This window comes from Colletotrichum destructivum, chromosome 4 (genome assembly GCF_034447905.1).
Source record: "Colletotrichum destructivum chromosome 4, complete sequence".
NCBI lineage: Eukaryota > Fungi > Ascomycota > Sordariomycetes > Glomerellales > Glomerellaceae > Colletotrichum > Colletotrichum destructivum.
This window is the reverse complement of record NC_085899.1, coordinates 2,583,278-2,604,004: the sequence shown is the minus strand read 5'-3', so window position 1 is coordinate 2,604,004 and position 20,727 is coordinate 2,583,278. Positions and strand designations below refer to the sequence as shown.

Below are 20,727 nucleotides of genomic sequence, written 5' to 3'. Positions count from 1 at the left end.
GGTTGAGCTTGTTGGCGGAGACGTGGAAGATGGAGAAGGAAGAGCGAGCTGCGTCGGAAGGGGGGAGTCTGAAGGTGGAAGAGAATGGGATGGGTAGAAGTAAGGTAAGGTCGCAGTAGTACCTTATGGGTGGAGTTCACTTGACGACGACGTGCAAGTAGCAGCAGGGCAGGATTATGTTGGGGGGGTGGCAGAAGAGGCGGGAAGGGGAGGAAAAAAGGGAAGGGTACCAGCGAGAGCGAGCGAGAGACCTGGGAGCAACAGTGGGAGAGGGAGACAAAGATTGGGGAGGGGAAAGGAGGCCAGGCCAGGCCAGGCCGCCAGGAGAGGACTGGACAGGACTATGGTGGACAGGGTGCAGGCGCAGACGCAGGCGCAGACAACCCTAGCAGCCTACCTAGGTACTGCGGCGACTAGGGGAAAGGATGGTATTGGCAAGGCGAATCTAAGCTAGCCAAGCCGTAGTCCGTACTGCACAAGAGAGGGCACCTAGGTGCAATGCAGATTTACAGGTGCACACAGGGTCTAGGAGGGATAGTTTGTTTTCCTCACTCTTTCTGTCGCAGTAACTGTTGGCTTCTCCCCGTCACGTCTGGATGCTAGACACCGGGCAAGCCAGGTAGGTATCTGGGCTAAAAAGAGGGAGAGGGAGGGAGGGACACAGGATTAAGCAAAGCAAAGCTGGTAATGAGTAGTGCATACGGGCTGGTGCTGACCGACCTAGGGTAAGTACCGATATAGTGTACAGAGAGTACCTTGATTCAGGTACGAGCATTGCTATTGTGCTGCCGATAGCAGGGTTCCCGATATCTAAAGCTCAGGTACCTCTCTTTCTCTCTCTCTTTCTCCCTCTGCCGGGCTGTGCGTCTAACGTAGCAGTGGGCTAGTCAGTGGTGTGTGCTATCCAGCTGAGCAAGAGAAAATCACGGTAACGGTGACGGGACTGGGGACTGGGACTGGGGACTGAGCCATGGTGTGGCCTGCCTGTATGGAAGGGCTCACTTTTGTTATTGATCTGACGGATGACTGGACTGGCAGACGGGGCTGTCCGACCAGTGAATGTAATGAGAGGGAGCCGGGACAGGTGCCGCGTCGTCCTTGTTTTTCTTGTCTTCCCTTCTCTCGTCGTAAGCTACCAGGACCAGGTATTCTTTTGCTGTGGAAGCCATACAACTAGTACATGCGTTGCCCCAGTTGGCGGGTGATTGTGTTGCGCGTGTGGCCCTCATTATTAAGGTAGGGAGGAACATCCTGAGGCAGCTAAACAACAACAAGGCGAATTGAATTGCGATTTGGATGGAAGGGGCCGTTACGGATACAGGGGGCGGGGTGGCTTCTAGGGGGGGTTCCCTCACTGGGCCTCTCAATTGGGTGGCAACTTCCACTCCTGCCTTGTGGGAACCTTTCTCGCCGAACCTGAACCACACTCCGATATGCACCATGACGGGGAGGGCTGTTTGTGATGCACACTGCGAGGTGTACAAGAGGCAGCAAGCAGCAGAGCTTATGGCAATGCTGACTTGACTAAGACTGGCAAAGCAGGCTGTAAATGCAACAATCGGCATAAAGACAGACACTGTGCCCCTTTCCGTCAGTGTGTCAGAGCCGCCGAGTTGGCAGACAGGGGGGGGGGGCGGGCGTCAACTCTGCTGAAGAACGAAGAAGAGGTTGGACTTGGATAGCCGTCGACAGATTGTGAACGCTGAGAGCGACATAATAGACAGGAGGCAGACCTTCGCAGCGAAGGTCACACACCTAGAGCAAAGCCCCCTTTGGATGCCGAGCTGACGTTGGCCTTAGCTACCTACCCGCCAACATAAGAGCATATCACAGAGTATGTCGTTCCTCTCCTTCGTTGATCCTCTTCAACACAAAACAAGCCTTCAGTCCTAGTCATGCCAATCCTGTTGCTCTGGAATATTCAAGGACCTGCAACCCCCAAAGCACGGATCCAAGCATAGGCAGCAGCACGGGCACAGCGATAGGCAGCAACGGACAAGCTTAATCACCCAGGGATGTGAATGCTTTCTCATCCCATGCCTCCTACAATGGCCCCCTTTGCGATGATACTATCACTTCCCCAAGCCTCCTGAACGGAGCATACAACCCATTCAGTCCTTCTGGGAGAACCAGCCAAGATCACTGCCTCCAGGGCTCAAGCTTGGACTGAAACCTATTGCGCAGTGGCTTAAACCAGGTAATCATTCACGCAGTCCGCGAATGGGCAATCATCGGTCTAGACGCCAGCGACAAACAGTCGCAACGGCGAGAGCCTGCCTGCAACCAAAGCCACACACCGACACCTTAAGTGGCAACTGCAATACTGAGTCCTGAGAGAGTCGAACTTACCGCCTGGGTACATACGTCAGTCTCATCTTGCGTCCTCCGCGGTGAGGCCAAGCCACAGAGACGGGTCCCCTAGATTGGTCCTACGGCCAGCCGTGCTTCTATTTCCATGATTGGAGGCTCTCGCAATCAAATCGCCTGGGGGCCGCCAACGCAGAGCATTCCCACTGCTTGATGACGGCACGCTACCCTGCTCAAACCTCTGGCGTTTGCTGGATCTGGAAAGTCTTAGCCTGCACAAGCCCCAAGCAATCCCTCCACGCTCTCCAGCCATTCGTGCATATGCGGCCAAATGGATAGGTGCGTGGAGGATACGGAGAATGCCAGCCGCCGACGACGATTTTGGTACCACGCGGCCAACCTAAGGTACCGATGCCGACGGGCACAGCAGCAATTCGCTATACTCTGGCACCGAATGGATTGAGGCTCTACCTGCATTTCCTTCCTCACAGGTGCCACGGCAAAAAGACGCAGGGAGGACTGACGCTGATGGGAGCTCGTATTGACTTTGCGTGCATGTACCTCGGAATGACGCCTTGGTAGACGCTACCTGCGCCGCATACTGAGGCTGTAGCAGAGTCCTGGATCTAGGACTAGACCCCTGTCACTTCACAGTACTTTACTTCCAGGGACTGTGCGTTGGAATTAGGGACTCGGCTGATGGGCCCGCTGCGCGTCTTTTGACAGGCGTAACGTGCGAGTGACCGCGAGTTTGCGTCTGAAGGGATGCGCTAACAGCTTCCATCGTCCGACAACTCAGTATTTGATCATTCCGAAGAAAGAATCCGCGCCCTCTCCAGAGCGGTGAATCTGTAACGAGGCTCAGAATGGTGTGCAGATGTCTTGGTCGTTAGCCACTGGGGGAAACCAATTCCACAAGCCCCGTGAGCTGGGGAAGGGGTCTAAAGAGAGACCCTTCAGCACAGTTGCGGGACGTCCTAACCAAAGGTATCTTAAGGCCATGTTCTACCAGATGAGAGAACCCTGGGTTGAGTTCAAGATGAACTGGCCAGACACATACCGCATCAACCTCGCTCCAGCAGGCATGGAAGTCTTCCCTCTCCCATGTCTATTCTGGGACATTGCGTGTGAAGGATCATCGTGGATCCCGCATGATGGTATCAATGGCCTGAGATATCCTAGGGACGACGATTATTGCTGCTGTGCTAGTGTGCGGTCAGCGCAAGTTGCAGCATCGGGGACTTCCCAATGTCACCGCCACCACGCTGTTCGGTCGTTTTCTCTTTCGTTTGCGTTCGAGAAGGCGTCTGGTTAGGATTTCGTTATCGAGACAAGCGCCGGCATGACCATGCGCATTCGGGACTGTGAATGCCCCCTAGCCAAGTGTCCCGGCGGATACTTACCGACATCTCCGCTGGGACCGGGGATTTTGGGGGGGGGGGGGGTTACTCATCCATCCATCATCCGTCAATCTCATCCTTGCCACGCCAGAAGAATGGGACGGTGACCGCGTTGGACGGATCTCGTGCTCGGAGAGTCGGCGTCTCTGATTTTCCGAAAAACAGCAGTCCCCGGCTCCGCTGTGGCTGCAGGGGTCGTGGGAGCTCCCGACCCGTCTGAAATTTCCAAATCACCAATTCAAGGACGTCGACGACAGACCACCGCGGCTTCAGCTTCGCCGACGCCCTCCGTTCCGAAACTCGCTGCCGAACTCCACGAACGTCGACGATACCCAAAAATCGGCCAAACGATTCGAACGAGGCCCGAATTGACCCCTAGTTGGCGGCGAAGCCAGTCCGCTCCCCTCCGACGATGCAGAAACTCATCAAGCGCACGGCCCAGGCCGAGAAGCAGGTCGCCCGCCGTATGAAGAAGCGCTCCCGCAGCGAGATCGGCTCTGAGAAGGCACAGCGCTTCAGGGACCAGCGGAACCAGCTCACGGAGCTCAACCAGGACGTCAAGAACGCCCGTCTCGCCCGCAACGAGAAATGGGCCCTCGGTCCCCTGGCCCCGCGCCGCGACTTCTTCGACAGCTACGGGGCCTTCGAAACGAACAGACAGGGACGCTCGACGGCTCTCAAGCCCGAGGAGGTTGAGGCGCGCTGCGCCTGGGCCGGTGGTTGCCAGTACCTGAACATTGCCGTCAATGACCGCGTGGTGCTTCTCGAAGGCCCTGACAAGGGCAAGATCGACCGCATTGCCAGCATCAACCTCGAGTACGGCACCGTGGTGCTGAAGGAGATCGCAAAGGTAGACCGACGATAGCTTCTCTCTTCTTCAATTCATGAGAAGACAGCGTATGACAGAGCTTGTAGCTGACCAATTACCCTCCTCTAGGCCACCGTCGCTGTCCCGGAAACCTTTCAAAGTATCCTCGACGCCCCTACAACGCAAAACACATCCGTGAACATCCCCATCTCGGCGATCCGTCTCGTCCACCCCATCGTCGACCCCGAGACCGGCGTCGCCCGCGACGTCGTAGTCCGTCAGCTCGCCCGCGGTCCTGTCAAGTGGTCCCGCAGCACCGGCTGGCGCGCTTGGACGCGTTACATCCCCGGCGCCAACATCGCCATCCCCTGGCCAGAGCGCGACATCCCCGTCCGCGAGGACCAACCCGGCGATACGACGCGGGTCGATGTCGAGCAGGTCACGTTCGTGCCGACGCTCCTATACCCACCCATGCCCGCGTCCGTCATTGACGAGCTGCGCAACAAGTACTCGCGCTTCCGTACCCGCCACGAGGACGACTACATCCTCCGCAAGGAGGCCGAGGAGGCCGAGAAGAAGGCCCTCAAGAAGGCGTCAGCCGACGCCCTCGCCTCCATGCGTACTCCAATCCAGGAGTTCAACCGCCAGCAGCGCGAGGCCCGTCGCGCCCGCGGCGAGCCCGAGCTGACGACGGACATGCTCCAGCGCATCGGCGAGATCATTGCAAGGAACAAGGCCGCCGTCACGGGTGCTTCCGCGCCGATACCCAATATTTCCGACGTCTCCGCCGCGGCGGCGGAAGCGAGCACGGAGAGCCACCCCCCGCCTCAATAAGGGGGGCGTTTGTCGCGGGCGCGGGTGTCGGTTGAAAGTTGTAAAAGATTACAAAACATACCTACCTTAGAAAAAAGGAAGGGCGAGGCCGAGTTGTAGCATGTATGAACAGCCGTAGTAGAATCTCAAATGTGCAATATTGTACTTTTAGTAGACACCCACAAAGACTGGTCGAAAAGGCTGGTCTATGTTTTATTTTTATTTTATTTTACCCCTTACGCCTTTCTTCAAGATAAGGTATATGGCCATCGGGCACACTCGTGTCCTCTTGACGTCTATGACCCCAGCAACGTCAGCTTCTGGAACGCGCTCAGCGCAGGCGGCTCCAGCTTCTTGGCCCTCGCCTCCAGGTGCTCCTGGAAGACGGCGTCACCGCCGGAAGCCATGTACGTCTCGCCGTCGGGCCCGACCATGGCCTCGCCCTCGTGCTCCTCCTTGCCTCCGGCGAACACCTCGCGCACCGCCGCCTTGCACCCCTCGACAACCTCGGCCATGAGCGCCTCCACGGCGCGCGCGCGCTCCGTCATGCCGCGCCTCACGAGCGCGAAGACGAGGCGTCCGACCTCGTCCTTTGCGCCACCCTCGACGCGCTCAACGAGCCTGCGAACGCTGTTGACGAGATACTCCTCCTCGTAGACGGTGCCCTTGCGGCCGCGGGCGCGCTTCTTCTCCTCGCGCTTGCGGTTTTTGGAGGTCGCGCGCGACACGCCCGTGCCCACGGTTCCGACGCTGCCGTCTTTGCCTGTATACCGCGTGAACAGACTGGCGCTGGTGCTGATGCGTGACGACGCCGCCACCGAGACGTCGTCGGGGATGTCACCACCCGCGCCACCGCCGGGGCGCTCGCCCTCATAGAAGGCGAGCGGGTCCTCGGCGGCCTTCCTGCGGAGCTCCGCGACACGCGGCACCTGGGCGAGGAGCTGGGACTTGCAGTCGGCGAGAAACTCGGTGCTGCTGCTCAGTGCCTCAACGAGACCACCGTCGAAGGTTGTCGGAAGGAGGTCCGCCCGGCGCTCGCGGGCGATGAGGCGGAGGGCCTCGGCGAAGTGGTAGCCCTTGCAGAGGCACTTGACGGCAGTCTCAAGAGAGGCGAGGTAGTCGACGTGGATCGTGGCTGCGGCGGCGTATTCCTTGCCCTCCCAGAGGGCGTCCGCGAGGGAAGAGGCCAGCTCCGTAATAGTCTCCTCCGAGGGTGGGGGCGTTTGCTGCTGTGCGGCGAAGAGACACTCGCGCCAGCACATTACGCCGGCCTGGCGGTAGCAGCTCGTGGCCTTGTTGAAGTTTTGGAGGGTCTCGTAAGCGAGACCGGCGTCGCGGTACTTCGATTTGGACTCGAGGTAGGCCGCGTACAGACCGGTCAGGGCCTGGTGACGCGCCTGGTCGTAACGGTAGAGGGCGAGGGCTTCCTGGTACAGCGCATGCTTGGCGGTGTACGTCGAAAGTTCCTCGAAGGCGTCGAGGTCCTTTAGGTGCGAGAGAGCCTTGGCTCGGCGGTCGAGGTGGTTGTCGATTTCGAACTTACGGCGCAGGTCGGGCAGGTTGTGGAGATCCTGGATGAAGGGGAGGTACTCCCTCGGATCGCGCTGCGATTGCTGGGCGACGAGCAAGGCGAGGTCGAGGTTGTACAGGCCGAGGGCGTTGTCGTAGAGGCGGTTGACGTCGACGAGGAAGCAGATGTGCTCGACAGCCTTCTCTGCCACCTTCTCGTCTTCCTGCATCAGCTCTGCGACGAGAGTCAGGCCATCGTCGAGGGCTGGCGGGACCTTGCAGACATGTGCTGTGATGATGTTCTGCAGGTTCGTGCTCTTCTTGCTCTGCAGGCTCTTGAGGATGGCGTCACAGATCTTGTTGACCTTGGACTTGGCGGAGAGGTCTGCAGGTGCTGCGGCTGGGGCTTCTGCCGATGTCTCGAGAGATCTGGATATGCGCTTTGTGTCCTTGTACATGGTCTGAGTGACATCCTCATCTCTGTTGCAAGTCAGTTCCACATCCTTGTAGGGACCAGACTAGGCATATGAGCACTCACCTGAGAGACGACAAAAACAGGTCTATGTACGAGATGTCCTTGAGTTGGTCGAGGAAGAGACCAACGTTGGATAGGAACTGGCTCGGCTGGTGATCGTAGAGAATGTTCATGTCAACCCTCTGCGTACGGCAGAAGGCAAACGCCCTGCCATAGTTATTCTCATCTACAAGCTGTCTGATACCCGCAACAACCATGGCTCGGGGAAATATGGTTTCAAGATTGCCTCTCGGCATCTGAAGAACCAGGTTCATATTGGTCGGCATGGCGGTGATGAGACGTGCGCCGCGTTCGATGCTGCGGCATCGCTCGTCGATCTCTGGATCGTCTCCGGGGACCTCCATCTCTGTAAACAGGTCAATATCTCTTTGCGTGTGGCTGCAAAGATACAAGTCGACTCACCCTCAGGGTCCACAAGGTGCACAAACTTGAGGAAATGGTTGTTGGTCGTGAAGATGATGTGCGCGGGGGTAACGACAAACGAGGTGCAGTTCTTCGCCAACTGCCTTGAGTTGGCATAGAGGTGACCGTTTCTGGTCAGGCCAATGCCGACGCTCCGCCCATTGATGCTCCGCACCTCACACCACGGAAGCTGGGTCGACAGCTGCGTTCCAAGAAGCTCAGGGGCTTGCTTCCCAGCCAGCCTGTAAAGCTTCCCCGAGCGGTCTTGTGCGCAGGCCTCAACCCCTGAGTCACCCTCGTGGCTGAAGATCGACGAGAATGTCTCTGTGGCCCTGAGCTGAGTGACCCCTGACGCGATGAGCGAGGAAGCCTCAACGGTGTAAGTCTCAAGCTTCAGTCCCTCCTCGGAGGCAAGGACCTGGCACTCGGCCGGGCCAGAGAATGCAGCCTGTAGGGGAACCCTGGTCTTGGCATCTGGATCGAACGCGATCTTGACCAACTCTTTCGGTTTCGTCGACCGATCGCCCTTAGTCTGCCACTCGTACACATCCAGACCCTTTCGATGCAAGACCGCCATGAGCGAGTTGCTGGGGTCAAATGCGACGTCGACAATGCTGGCCGCAAAGTCGAGCTCAAATAGGGCCATGGGTGGCGGCACGTTCGCGGTCCTTAAGGGGGTTAACTTGACGGTCTGGCCGTCGACAACCGCAACGGCTCCGTGGTCATTGGGTGGGCTCAGGGAGCCACGGGACACGGCGAAGATGTACTCCGAGACGTTGACGACAGCTACACACTTCGTTAGTATATCACATCTCTAGCCACGAGAAAAGGGGTAAACCGACACGTCGTAGCGGCGACGAAACGCAGCGGCTTCTCGGGGTGCCACGCCAACCCAGCAAACGCAGACGTCAGCGGCACCTCCTGCTTCAGATACCAGTGATAGTTGCCCGTCGTCCACAGCTGTATCCTGTCACTCAGAACCACGGCCAGAACGGTCGAGTCGGAATTCCACTCCAACCCAATCTTCTTGTGGGCACTCAGGGGCCCATCGGCGCTGCGCAGCGTGAACTGCCCATGCCTCAAACCGTTCCTCTCAAAGAAGACGACATCCGTCCGGTCCTCGAGCCGCTGGATGCCCGCAATGAGGTTTCCGGAGGGTCTCCAGCTCAGACCCGCCTCAAGATGATCTACGGGCTCGCTGACGCTGTCGAGAACGCCCTCGCGCGAGTATACCCTCACAACCCTCCTTGCGCCACCGGCGACAGAGTTGAGGGCAACATACGCGCCGTCACCCCTCCAGCTGACGGTCGCGGCGCCGTCCTCGTTGACGCTTGGCAGGCCCTCGTCCACCTTTTCGGGAATCGTCGGGTCGCGCAGGGCCTTGGCGCCCTTGCCCTGGAACTGAGTCTCCTTCTTGCCCCAGCCGACGGAGACGTGTTTCGACAGCCTTAGGTCGTCGGGCGTCATGACAACGTCGGCGATGGGGTCGAAGGTGCGGCCCATGAAGACGGCGTTGCCCTCCTTGGTGACGACGACGAGCAGCTCCTCGTCCGGGGACCAGCGGGCGGCGGAGATTCCAGCATCAATGGAGCCGACGATCTCGATCTGGACGTCGCCATCGCGGCTGGCATCGTCCTCTTGCACAGTAACGATGTCGCCGCCCTCGAGGATGATGCAGGTGGTGAGGGTGTCGGCGAAGTGGTGTAGGCCGACTACCTTGTCCGCGGGCAGGTCCGGGCTCGGGCTCGGCGTATCCCAACTCGTGACGGTGTGTGATTTACTACGAGGCCGTGTTAGTGAGTCGTCCGGGTCCGAGTCTCTCGCACGCCTTCATCGACCAAGCCACGCACTCAGCCCCATGGTCAAAATACCCTCCAAAACAGGGACAAGAATCAGTCTAGTCCAGGTAGATTGAGCAAATGGGGCCAAGGATGAAGGAAACATGCGTGGACGAAGAAGAAGAGAAAACCAGGGGTCAGAGGCAGGATAGTGAAACAGGGTAATAGCAAAAGATAGAAACATGACAAGATTTAAGAAGAAATGGCGCCACACATTTGCTGCTCTTGGTGGTGGTCCGACAGCCTCACCAGCTCAATGGTGGCTTTTGCCTCTGTCGGCCCAGTCGTGCAGAGAAGCTCGTCTTTGGCGGGGTCCCAGCAGCACGCCGTGACTGTGACGTCCTGTTGCTGCTCCCAGGCGCTGAACCGGATGTTGCGCAAATTCCGCATCTTGTGTGGCCTCTGCTTAGAGCGCAATGCCGCTCTGGAGCATGAAGAAGAAAGAGGGGGCGAAGGGTTTAGTCGGTCAAGTCGGTTATGCTCCGGGAGCTCACGGGCAGCTTCGGTCGCGAGATTTGCTGTGCGAGGCAGGCGTCGTCGTCGTTTGTCGATCGTATCTGCGCTATCCGTCACTGCGACTTTTTTTTTCGGTACTTTATTTTTATTTTATTTCACTTTTGCCCCTCTTCGTTCGCTGAAAATAAAAATATCAATGCGCTTGTTGCAGTGCCGGCCGCCAGCTGTCAGCCGCCTTATCCAAAAGGTGCCCTCCACCAGTGGCCACGCGACGGTATCGTTAGTATAATTGGTACGGGGTACCTTGGCGGGGTCCAAGCTGCCCCTCTGGCTGCTCCCAACGTGTTGAAACTGCGTACCAGTATCCGTAGACCAAAGGAAGAAGGCCTTCTCTAGTAGTGAAATTCAGGGGACAGCAAACAGCCCGCCTAAGCCACACTTTCCTACTTGAGTCACCCAGGCCTGCCAGGCTCGCCTCTCCCATGATTTCCTCGGTGCTAGCATCCAACCAAGCGATAAAAATATTCAAAAATTGCGCTTGAGCTACTATAGCCAGCTAGTTACATTACCTAGCCCGCCTTTGCCGGAACGGAGCTTCTCGTGACGGCCATTTCCGAAGTCTCCAACGTGTAGCAAGCATGAACCTCTCACAACATCCCCCTCGATGCAATGCATATCTGGAGAGAGAGAGAAAGAAAGAAAGGGATGCCATTGATCGCACATTGCCCAAACCTCTCGTCTGACCCGACGCGCAGCCGGACTCTCCTGCGCATAAAAAACAAGACAGACAGACGTCTCTTGCAAGCCTCATCGTACCAGAGTCAGCTCACCTCGTCACATTTTTCGCACGAGGGGCAAAAAGGGGCCTAGAAGCAAGCGGCTTCGACGCCCGGCGCTTCTGCCTCTGAATGCCAATGGTTTGCATGATGGATTCGGGTACGGAGGAGCACTGTACGGGTACGGGTACTTCCCGATGCATAGGATTACCCGAGCGCACCCATGTACCGAGGTACCTACGTAATCATGCATTCCATTCTCTCCCCGGTTCCAATCACCGCACAATCCTCCTTTCCATCTTCCGCCCACTCCCCACAGAGGAGAACCCGAGCCCGGCTAGCAAATCACAGGCAAGCCGATCCCTCGGTAGCCAAAAGTCTGCTGTGCCCCGGATTTTGCCATTAGCGCATATGCCTTTTTTTGCATTCCTCCTTGCATCTGCTGTTGTTACTGGTGGTGCTGCTGCTGCTGCTTCTGTCGCTGCCCGTCAATGGCCGTCCTTGCCCGGTTTCCCTCAACAAGCTTCCCAACCCTTTTTAAAGGACTGAAGCGAAACCACCCGAACTCCTAACCCTTCCCCTCCTCTCCTTCCCCAGTTGCATGCTTGTTCGCCTCACATCTACTCCTGTCGGACCAAACTCACTACACAGTATTACCTAACCCTTGTTCATTCTGTCGTCGCTTATCAGTTTGCTGCTCCCCCCGGTCTTCTCAGGCCGACCAGACGACAAGCTCGACAAGAAGCCGAATCAGCAACAACCATGGAAGAGGCTTACAAGCAGTATGCGAACCAAGCGCGTCGAAAGAACCGCTCCAGCGCGAACCTCAACCACCTCTCCCTCGCCCCCTTCACCTCGAGGCTGCCCCTTCAGGACGACGATGCCCTCCCCGACCACCTAACCTCGCCGCACCACAGCACGTCCTACCTGCAGGGCAAGTCCGCCCCCACAACGCCGGGCCTGCTATCCCGCTCACCCGCCCGCCGCTCCTCCGTGCCGCACGCCGACCTCCCTAAGAGCAAGTCGGCCACGCACCTGACGCCCACCGCCAGCGACCGAAAACCACACAGCCGCAAGTCCGTCTCCGGCACCACCTCGCCGACCGTACGTCGCCGCAAGGACAAGGATGACTTCTCCGTCGGGGATCGAAACGACAGCGATTGGCTTCTGAGGACCGGTGCCCTCATCAGCAACGAGAACCGCGAGTTCAAGGGCCAGGCCTGGCTGGTGTCGAGGCAGAGCTCCACGAGCTTGACGGGCATGCGGGACGCGGATGAGGAGGCGTTTGAGAGGGAACTGGCCCGGGAGCGGGAGCTCGCCAGCCGCCGGAGCAGCCGGCGCGGCAGTCTCGCTGACCTGGAGGGGTCGTACACCCATTCCGCCAGGCCTAGTCGTCCTGGGAGCCGGTCAGCTAGCAGAGTCGGCACCCGAAGCCAGATGTTGACGCCCATGGAGCGCCACTCGCTGGACGAGGGATACTTCCCTCGCCACGAAGGCGACGACTACGTCGCCGGCCCCGACTTTGTCAACCTTGACGAGCAGTTCGAGTCCTTTGAGTTCGACACGACCCAGGACGACGAGGCTGCCGTCAGAAGGCTCGTCAAGGGCGAAAGAGCCGGGAGCGCCTCATGGGTCGGCAACATCCTGGGATGGCCGTTGTTCGCCGTCGAGGAGAACGAGGAAGAGTCGGACGACGAAGATGTCGAAGGTGACTTTGAAGTTGAAGGGGAAGAGGGGTCGCAGGAGCTCCACCGGTCGTGGTCAGCCCGCCATTTTGAGGGTGTTATCGACACCCCGGGAGAACGGATCCCGCCCCCAAAGGCCAATGAGGGTGGCTGGCAGGACGCGGCATGGCTGCTCAGTGTGGCTACTAAAGTTCTGTTGTGAAATGGACCGGGTGGGAGGGAGTATCCGTAAGGGAGATAAGTGTGACGAGAATTTTTTATCCCCATGAAAAGATTGATCGCACCATACACCCCGCCAAGGGCGAATCGGCCGCCGGGCCCCTCGAGAACGGTGATGTGGGTATCGTCGCAGCCCTAGCAGGACTGAAGCTTCACCGTTAGACTAATTGAGAACCCCCCGGCAGCCGAAAATCTGCAGGGTATGTCTGTTTGCTCAATGGCCCCACGTTCGCGTTTTTCTGTCGGGTCCTTGGGAAGGCTAGACGTGCCGCGAGGAGCAGCTCCCGTCCACATGTCGGGGTCAAAGTCGGAGCCCAACCTCCAACGCACCTGCTGCCCACCATGGCAGCCCTTCTCCCAGCCCTCGTGATTTGGCGTGTATCTCGAAGTACGAGCATCTCTTATGTCAAAAGACAGATCCTGCAAGGTAGATGAAGCCTCGCTCAGTATGACGACACCAACGGGACGTTCTTCAATCGGCGTAGTTCTGTTTTATGTTCCAGTAGCCTACCCCCCACAGCCGGTTTGAACTTCAGTTGTATGCTAAAACAGTGTTCGTCGGTGAATACCTTTTGGTTCTATGCCCGACTGGCGAGAGTCACGTGACCTCTCACACCGAGCGAGACGCGGGACCGGGTCTCCATCCCGGTTCCGGCCAGATCGTACGGATGTAGGGACTCCAACTCCACTCAGCTCACCGCGGGGACAATCTCGCATCCAGCCGGAGCCGACCAGAGAGAACATTGACTTTTCCCTCTTTTTGGTCGGGGGCCCGCCGCCTAGAATGGAAGAGCGAAAAAAGCCTAAACCAACAAAATCAGCGCCCCATCCGGCTGACCAACAAAAATGCGCCGATTTCGTCTGAACCATCGTCTCGAGGCTTGCCAGCTCCCCCCCAAAAGAAAAAAAGGGCGATGATGGCCGGCCAAGCCGGCATGGGGAGACTACTGGCCGCATGGTAGCCCGTAGGCCCCCCGAAAAACAGGTTTTGGAAGCATCACCTCGCACTTGCATGCAGCTGCTGGCGGGAATCTCGTGCTGTCTCTCGCAGATTGGCTCAAGAGCACGAGACGGTGAGCGAAAGAGAAGCGGTGCCACGTCTCCTCAGCCAGACCTCACCTCACCCAAAGATCAACACTCCCACCACGTTTCTGCCGTGGCTCGCAGTCCCCCGCAGATGGACGAGCGGCGTTCTCGTGTAAGTAGTGTCAATTTCATGTCAGTGGTGGGGCAGGTGCCATCGGGAATTACGGGGCTTAGTTCCGACCGCGCAACGGAGAGGTGAGGTCATTGGACCGAAGCTTGGGCCTCAGGAGTTAAGAATACGTATGCAGCTGCCATTGCTAAGATCTCGTCGTTATAGGACTCTGGCGCAGCATATTCTCATGTACATGGTAAACGTGAAGACGCTCTCGATGTGCTTCGAGCAAGAGCGAGCGCCGTTGATCGCCAGCCCCCGTCGCGTGGACCAAAAGGCTGAAAGAGTGAAGTAAACACCATCCCGCGCTACCCTGGGGATATCGAGTGAATTGGCGAGTACAAATGTCACCGTATATTAGCTATTGGTCGTGCGATATCTGGCTTCCCTCCACTCATGCGACGATCAAAGTCCTGAGGGAAGGCGTCAAGAGGTTCTGTCAGTCAGCCCCTTCCCAAAGGCTGGTCGTTTTTGCATGGATTGTCGCATGCGTGACATCAAAGTCCACCCGGCCCAATCATTGGGTGATGATCTCTTTCTTTCGCCGAAGGTCGAAAGGGTCTAGAATTCAGGGTCAAAGAGCGAGTTGTCGCGATTGAGGGCCAAAAATGCAACCCTGTAGCCATGGGTTAAACGAATGGAGTTGTAGTCCGCCCTCAGGCAGCGGCGACATGCCGATTTCCGGTCAATGGCAGCCGACCGTCAAAGAAGAGCGGGGTCTCCGTAAAACACGGTATATTTCCCCGGCGTTACGGTCCCGTACTATCCCATGCATGCGGTCTGGTAGCCGCAACTCTTGGGGCTTCTGCTGGCAGAGCCGCAAGGCCGCATCGGCTCAGAAGGACACGGAGCTTGCTTAACTCTGGGACGATGTCATCGTCTTTGAACTTCATCGCGACCGTCGGCTGCCTGGTTACTGCAGTGCGATCAAATCAACGGCCAGGGCGTGCCGCCAATCGGAGTTCGGTCAACGGTTGAACCAAGAGTGTATGTAGTCAGTGAGGACCGCAGACGGTCACGAACCAAAACGTTAATAGGTCCCACATCAAGCACCCTACCCTGGTCCCTGCAGTCCAAGCCAGCGATGACGTCCGAGTGCAGTATGACGTGTGGGAAGCAATCCCCCCCAGACCTAGTGCATCTGCACTGCTCCACCTCGCCATTTAACCACTTCGATGGAACTCAATAGAGAGGGTGGTCGACAGGACATGTCCGTATTTGCCAAACAGGTCAGGAAAATCTCTTACTTCCGCTGAAATGAACTCGGGAGTGGGGTATCAGTCGTCGGCCGAGAGAGTCTAGCCTCTGTCGCCAGGCTGCTGCTGCTGCTGAGATCATTCTGCAGCGGTGTGGGACGAATGCTCACCGTGTGAATCCCTGTCATCTGGCCGGCACGCCGCACGAGTAGCATCGGATGGCTTGTGTGTTTCTTAGCAAAACCAAGCGGCTTGAATCAGGCACAGATCGTCAAAGTCGTTGAACGGGTATGGACCCTGCATTCTGACCTTCCCCCCACCTACCTATCTTGACTTTCCCCTTCACTGCACCTATCTCAGTCCTGCGAGACGTGGCCCCTGATTGTGCGCCGGGCTCCTCCTGCCTTATTTGGGCATTCCATCGGTGTGGAGTGATGAATATCTGTGTCTTGAAAGGACGACAGCACTGGTCTACAATTCCTCCGTAGATCTGCTACACCAGCAAACCCTGGGATGGAACCTTTGAGGGCGAGCTCACACGATCGAGGTATTGCCCACGGATCGTTATCCTACGGATGGGGGGAGGGAGGAATGTAGTGGATGCTTTCCCTGCGGAATAGACTCAGCGAGGTTGAATCGATGGTGTGCAGCGAGACGTAAAATAAATCATCTCTGCGTCCTTCCTTGGGCCAGGCAATATGCTTGTTAGGTATATTCCGAATGACGGCGAGACAACATTAGGTAGAATGGAGGTCAAAAACTGAGCCATGATGGATGAGAAGAAGTTGGAGGAAGATAGAGGAATGTGCCGATCGTTACCTGCGACAACGTTAAGCTTGCAAGGCGCTACACCGACATCGTCGAGGCATCCAGGCCGCCAGCGAAGGACGTGCCAAGAGGGGCCAGGTAGTAGAGGGGTAAGCCATGCCGGCCAGCGCGGGAAGCAAACTGGTAGGTAGGTGGTGTAGGTCCACAACCCCAAGACCGGTCTCCTCGGTCTGGAAGACTTCCAAGAATAGGAATGAGTGCGAGCTGGTAGCATAGGATGCTCAACCCGCCGGGACTGGGCGCAGTCGAACAGTAAGCAAGTTAGGTAGGTCGAGCAGCGCATTCTCATGACGCGAATACGGGCGATCTTCCCTGAGAAAGTTGGCCAATGTGGAAACAGTCTAGAGGTCTAGACCATCCAAGGGAAGACAATGGCCATGGCAAGACGGGGTTATGGACGGAGGATGATGGACCAAAGATCGTCACAACTGATCTCGTGTAACCGACAAGCGTAGGAATACTCGAAAAGGAAGAGGAAAAGGAAACCATTGGCAATGGCTGGCTGGAGTGCCTACAGAGGGGAGCTTGAACCAGGGCGGTATTTTGTCGTGGGCCAAGGTGCCGCAGCCGGGAGAAGAAAAGACGTGGTGGGATCTATTGCACGGCGGGTGCAACGTCGTTGGACATGGACGCGCAGGTGAATATGGACAAGTTTGCCCAGCTAGGATTTCTTGTTTTCTAGATGCGTTGTGTTAGAAAGAGAAACCTCGTCGACTCGAAACTCATCTCAAGGTCAGCGAACTTACAACGAGCAATCAGCGACATACCTACTTAGTTTGTGTGAGCTTGAGTCGTATGTAACAGGGTGAGGTAGCACGAGGAAAAGAGTAGAATGAATCAGCAACGCGGCGGATGCCATCGACCGTGCGCCATCTACGTAAGGAGATGCCCTGCTCGGTTCTTGTTGCTTCCCAGGTGCGTAGCTGCGCTACCCCTACCTACCTTGCGCTGTCCACCATGTAGCTACTATCAATCGGAGGGGGCCCAGGGCGGAAGCAAAAAGTGAAGAAAGCGAGCAAGCCAGTCAGCCCGACTGACGACAAGCACTTGGTTGGCCCTAAGGCAGGTACACTGAAGAGAAGAGCAAAAGGATGGGTTGATGTCAACATATGATTGTTTTTAGTGACTGAGGCAATCACATGGACGCACCCTGAACCGGAGAGGGCTGATGATGCAACTTTGGCGACGCCTCGACGAGTTAGTTTATCCTGTATGAGGTCAGGTAGACACGCCTGGACCTCGTTTAGTGGATGGTCTAGCAGCACTTCTCCCGCTTGTCACTGCACCTCCGGTTATGGTTTCTTTTCTCCAACCCCGCCAAAACCTCAGCTGCAATTCGCAAGTCTTGGTTGACATCCCCATCCCCATCCCGGTGCATCAAGTCGTCGTTTCTGTCTTGGGATCGATAGGCAGTATATCTCCCTCCGCTTCCTTCTCGGCTGGCTTGTATTTTTGCTCTTTCGCCAATGGCCTGAACCGTCGCCGTGACCCCGAATCCCAGGTCTACGCCTCGGGCCAAACCTACATAATACGGTTGGATTCCCGGGACGAGGGCCCTGCAGATGAAGAAAACGAGCAGCCCAATCCCGCCTCCGTGTGCTCGCCTGACCCTGCCTTTTTAAACCCCCAGTCTCGTCTCCTAGTCCCTCCCCCCCTCCCATCGTCACCCCTCCATTGAACCCCTCCCGCCCATTACAGGCCCCAACGGACAACAACCGCTCGCAGCGTCGTGTATCATCAAGCAGTACCCGCAAGGCTTTCGCAGCCTTTGGAGGACAGGCGGTATTAGCTACGCGTATCTCACTCCTCTCGCGTCTCGATCTCTCCCGTCAAGGGACCTATCACCAAAGTAGGTTTCGGTACGCCCTGTCTTTCCCTTGCCCTGGGTTGTTCCACGCGCATCCCGACACTGGAGGAGGTCGCAATAAGGGCCCAATGCCCCGAGTTGCTATTCAAAAATCGGACTCCAGATCGGTTCCAGATTCGCCTGTTCCCTTTTCGAAAGATCACCTCTCCTCCCCTCTCCCTTCCGCCCTCCTTCCTCCAGGTCCACCCGCTGCCCTCGACCGTCCGTCACGCCTTCCGCTTTTAATCAGCAGCACCCTTAGGCCGTTCCATTCCCCTGCTCTGTCCTGCCTTGGGCTAACTCAGGTACCTGCTCTGCTGTACCTACCTACCTACCTTGCGTACCCACCTAGGTACTGTGCATTCTCTCGATCTACTTCCTTCTCTTCTTTGGCCACTTGCCTCCTCCCTCCAAGCACTTCGACAGGACTCACTCCGGGCATAGGTCCATTTCGTCGACTTGCTCACCTCAACTTTTCTCGTGACCATATGTTTCCTTCTCTCCATCTTGTTACCCGATTCGCTGACGACTCCGTTCCTCCCCGTCAACCTTGGCTAAGACTGGACCATATCATCCATATCCTTCACCATCTCGACTCGCACTTCTCACACGATATCCCATTACTCCTCTCTCAGGCTCATCTAGAAATCCGTCGCATACATAGGACACGCGACTGGATTTTCATTTCGTCAGGTCCTCGACCCCATAGTTCATTCATGTAACTTGTTGGTACCTGTCAAAACACCACGCCGCGCCGCGCTGCATCCCAATTCCCACCTCACGCACGCCTTTGAGAGCAGTAGGTACTTCGTTCAGCCCCAACAAGCCTAGAGCATCCGTACAGAAATCCCAGGAGGTACTTGAAGCCAGGTACTTCGCAGCCACCAGTACAGCTGCATAACCCCACCACACCCAGCCTTCCCCTCCAAAAGAGTCCACCTGCCCACATCACTCACTGCATCCCCCGCCGAAAAATTATTAGACACCTCGGAAGCCCTACCTGCTTCATTGTCTACTCTTTGACACCACCAACCAGCAACAGCTCTCTCTCTCACGTCGTCTTATATGCGCGCCCGACCATAATCGGACCCGATAGCTTGCTTACCCTTTCTCACTCTAGGTAGTCCGAGAAACGCTTCATTGCATCCCCAGTCCTACTCGCCTTGGTAAGTAATTTGTGTTGTGTGCGCGCGATCTTACCCATGACCTTGACCCCATTCCCTCCTCTTCCTCCTTCGCTCCAAATATCCACATCCAGCTGCACACGCCCTGTGGCTGCGGTATATCTCTTCCATCACCACCTGCGGCAGCGCTCGCGGAAGCATAGTGGTGGCGGCAGCGGCAGCAGCAGCAGCAACAACAGCGCCAGCACCTTTACTTCTCCCTCATCCTTACCTCACCGTGCCTATCTCCATATCTCTTCCAGCCTATCCCTAAGAACCGGCGCAAAGAGACCGAAGCCTCTCCTTCCACAATCCACCCACCCACCCACACAAATACGCACACACACCCACACAAATACGCACACACACACACACACACACACACACGCACGCATCGTGGGATCCACCGCCGCCCGACTGAACACTTACCGTTTTGCTGTTGGCTCATATTCTCTAACCAAACTCTTCGCCTAGTTAGCCTCTCCTCTCCCTCATTTCCTCTCCCTCCCCCCCGCGCGTGTCTCCCTGTTGTCGCCAATCATACTCGGTGCTGTCATCTCAGTCGCCCTTGACCACAACCACTCCAACCAAGCATTTATTCGCCTTGCTTTCACGCCTACCGCTCAGCAAGCCTCACAAGCATTAAACTTCAACCCGTCGAAATGCCTGCCTCCGAGGACAAGGTATGTGATCAAACCCCTTCGCAATGCTATGTTTGTGTGATGGTGTTTTTGGGGCCACGAAGGCTGTTCTGGGCTAACGCGGCGTGTTGGCGCAGAGCGATGACGGTCCCCTCAGCACTCCCGACTTTGGCGACGCGATTGACTCAGTCACCTTCGGTCAGATCCTGGAGATGGATGAGGACGAGAATGATCGCGACTTCAGCCAGTCAATCGTCTTTGGCTTTTTCGAGCAAGCAGAGGAGACTTTCGAGTCGATGGACTCGGCCTTGTGAGTCGCATCATCACCCCCACTCTACCCTCGCTCCCCTTCCCCCCTTCTTCCCTGATCTTACCCTCGGCACCGAATGAAGGGAAAGGTCTCGCGAGATGCTAGCATGATTGGATGCAAATGGGGACGAGGCTGACTCCCACTTCTTTCTCATTTCTATAGAGAGGAAAAGGATCTCGAGAAGTTGTCGCAGTTGGGCCACTTTTTGAAGGGGTCCTCGGCCACGCTTGGACTCGTCAAGGTTAGAGACAGCTGCGAAAAAATCCAACGTTACGGCAAAAAGGAGAACGAGGATGGGTCTCCGGAGACAGACGAGGAACTGTGCCTCAAACGCATCACCGAGACGCTCAAGGCCCTCAAGACTGAGTATGCAGACGCCGAAAAGCTCCTGAAGAAGTTCTTTGGCACGGAAGAAGAAGATGATGAAGATGAAGACTAAGCCCGTCACGGAATCTTCCCGTCACTGCCACCGCCGCTCCGTGTTCCAACGTCAACTTACCGTCGCCCAGCATTAGAAACGATGGCTGTGACGACTTCGATGACATGGAACATCACGGAGAGCCCGGCTCTCAAGAGGGCTATGAAGCTCTACGACCACCTTGGACCTTGAACACTTTGCTTACGAACCTACCTACCCTCATACCCCCCTTCCCTACGCTTACGAACTTGAATTACGAAGAAAACTGGCATTTCGGCATGGTGACCTGGTTTGGCTATGCATGGAAGATCCTCATTGTTTGTTGGAAGGCAACCGAACGAACAGATGGACGGCCGAGGGCAGCCGGCTGGGACGACAG

At 56.9% G+C, this 20,727-nt stretch overlaps 6 protein-coding genes across 6 annotated transcripts; 4 read left to right on the top strand and 2 right to left on the bottom strand.

Moving 5' to 3' along the window:
* The first annotated feature begins 3,944 nt into the window (after positions 1 to 3,944).
* CDEST_06684 (Putative large ribosomal subunit protein uL24) lies at positions 3,945 to 5,557 on the top strand. The gene is made up of 2 exons (XM_062922843.1): positions 3,945 to 4,557; positions 4,645 to 5,557. The coding sequence occupies exons 1-2, from the start codon at positions 4,120 to 4,122 to the stop codon at positions 5,347 to 5,349; spliced, it is 1,143 nt and encodes a 380-aa protein (XP_062778894.1). The 5' UTR covers positions 3,945 to 4,119; the 3' UTR covers positions 5,350 to 5,557.
* A 15-nt stretch (positions 5,558 to 5,572) lies between these two features.
* CDEST_06683 (Putative elongator complex protein) lies at positions 5,573 to 10,190 on the bottom strand. Its single transcript, XM_062922842.1, has 5 exons — positions 9,827 to 10,190; positions 8,617 to 9,554; positions 7,775 to 8,560; positions 7,376 to 7,718; positions 5,573 to 7,317 (listed from the first exon to the last, which is right to left on the bottom strand). Exons 1-5 carry the CDS (start codon positions 10,000 to 10,002, stop codon positions 5,625 to 5,627), a joined length of 3,936 nt encoding a protein of 1,311 aa, XP_062778893.1. The 5' UTR covers positions 10,003 to 10,190; the 3' UTR covers positions 5,573 to 5,624.
* A 264-nt stretch (positions 10,191 to 10,454) lies between these two features.
* On the top strand, positions 10,455 to 12,981 carry CDEST_06682 (uncharacterized protein). The gene has a single exon (XM_062922841.1). The coding sequence runs from the start codon at positions 11,607 to 11,609 to the stop codon at positions 12,729 to 12,731; it is 1,125 nt and encodes a 374-aa protein (XP_062778892.1). The 5' UTR covers positions 10,455 to 11,606; the 3' UTR covers positions 12,732 to 12,981.
* Positions 12,982 to 13,760: 779 nt separating this feature from the next.
* Positions 13,761 to 14,033, top strand: CDEST_06681 (uncharacterized protein; the record flags this gene model as incomplete). Its single annotated transcript, XM_062922840.1, has 1 exon — positions 13,761 to 14,033. The coding sequence occupies one exon, from the start codon at positions 13,761 to 13,763 to the stop codon at positions 14,031 to 14,033; it is 273 nt and encodes a 90-aa protein (XP_062778891.1).
* A 1,678-nt stretch (positions 14,034 to 15,711) lies between these two features.
* On the bottom strand, positions 15,712 to 17,079 carry CDEST_06680 (uncharacterized protein; the record flags this gene model as incomplete). The annotated part of the gene is made up of 4 exons (XM_062922839.1): positions 15,712 to 15,825; positions 15,879 to 16,205; positions 16,486 to 16,648; positions 16,913 to 17,079. 4 exons carry the CDS (start codon positions 17,077 to 17,079, stop codon positions 15,712 to 15,714), a joined length of 771 nt encoding a protein of 256 aa, XP_062778890.1.
* A 1,722-nt stretch (positions 17,080 to 18,801) lies between these two features.
* CDEST_06679 (Putative histidine-containing phosphotransfer protein 1-5/Phosphorelay intermediate protein YPD1) lies at positions 18,802 to 20,452 on the top strand. Its single transcript, XM_062922838.1, has 4 exons — positions 18,802 to 18,982; positions 19,454 to 19,662; positions 19,758 to 19,930; positions 20,093 to 20,452. Exons 2-4 carry the CDS (start codon positions 19,642 to 19,644, stop codon positions 20,367 to 20,369), a joined length of 471 nt encoding a protein of 156 aa, XP_062778889.1. The 5' UTR covers positions 18,802 to 18,982; positions 19,454 to 19,641; the 3' UTR covers positions 20,370 to 20,452.
* The last annotated feature ends 275 nt before the right edge of the window (positions 20,453 to 20,727 follow it).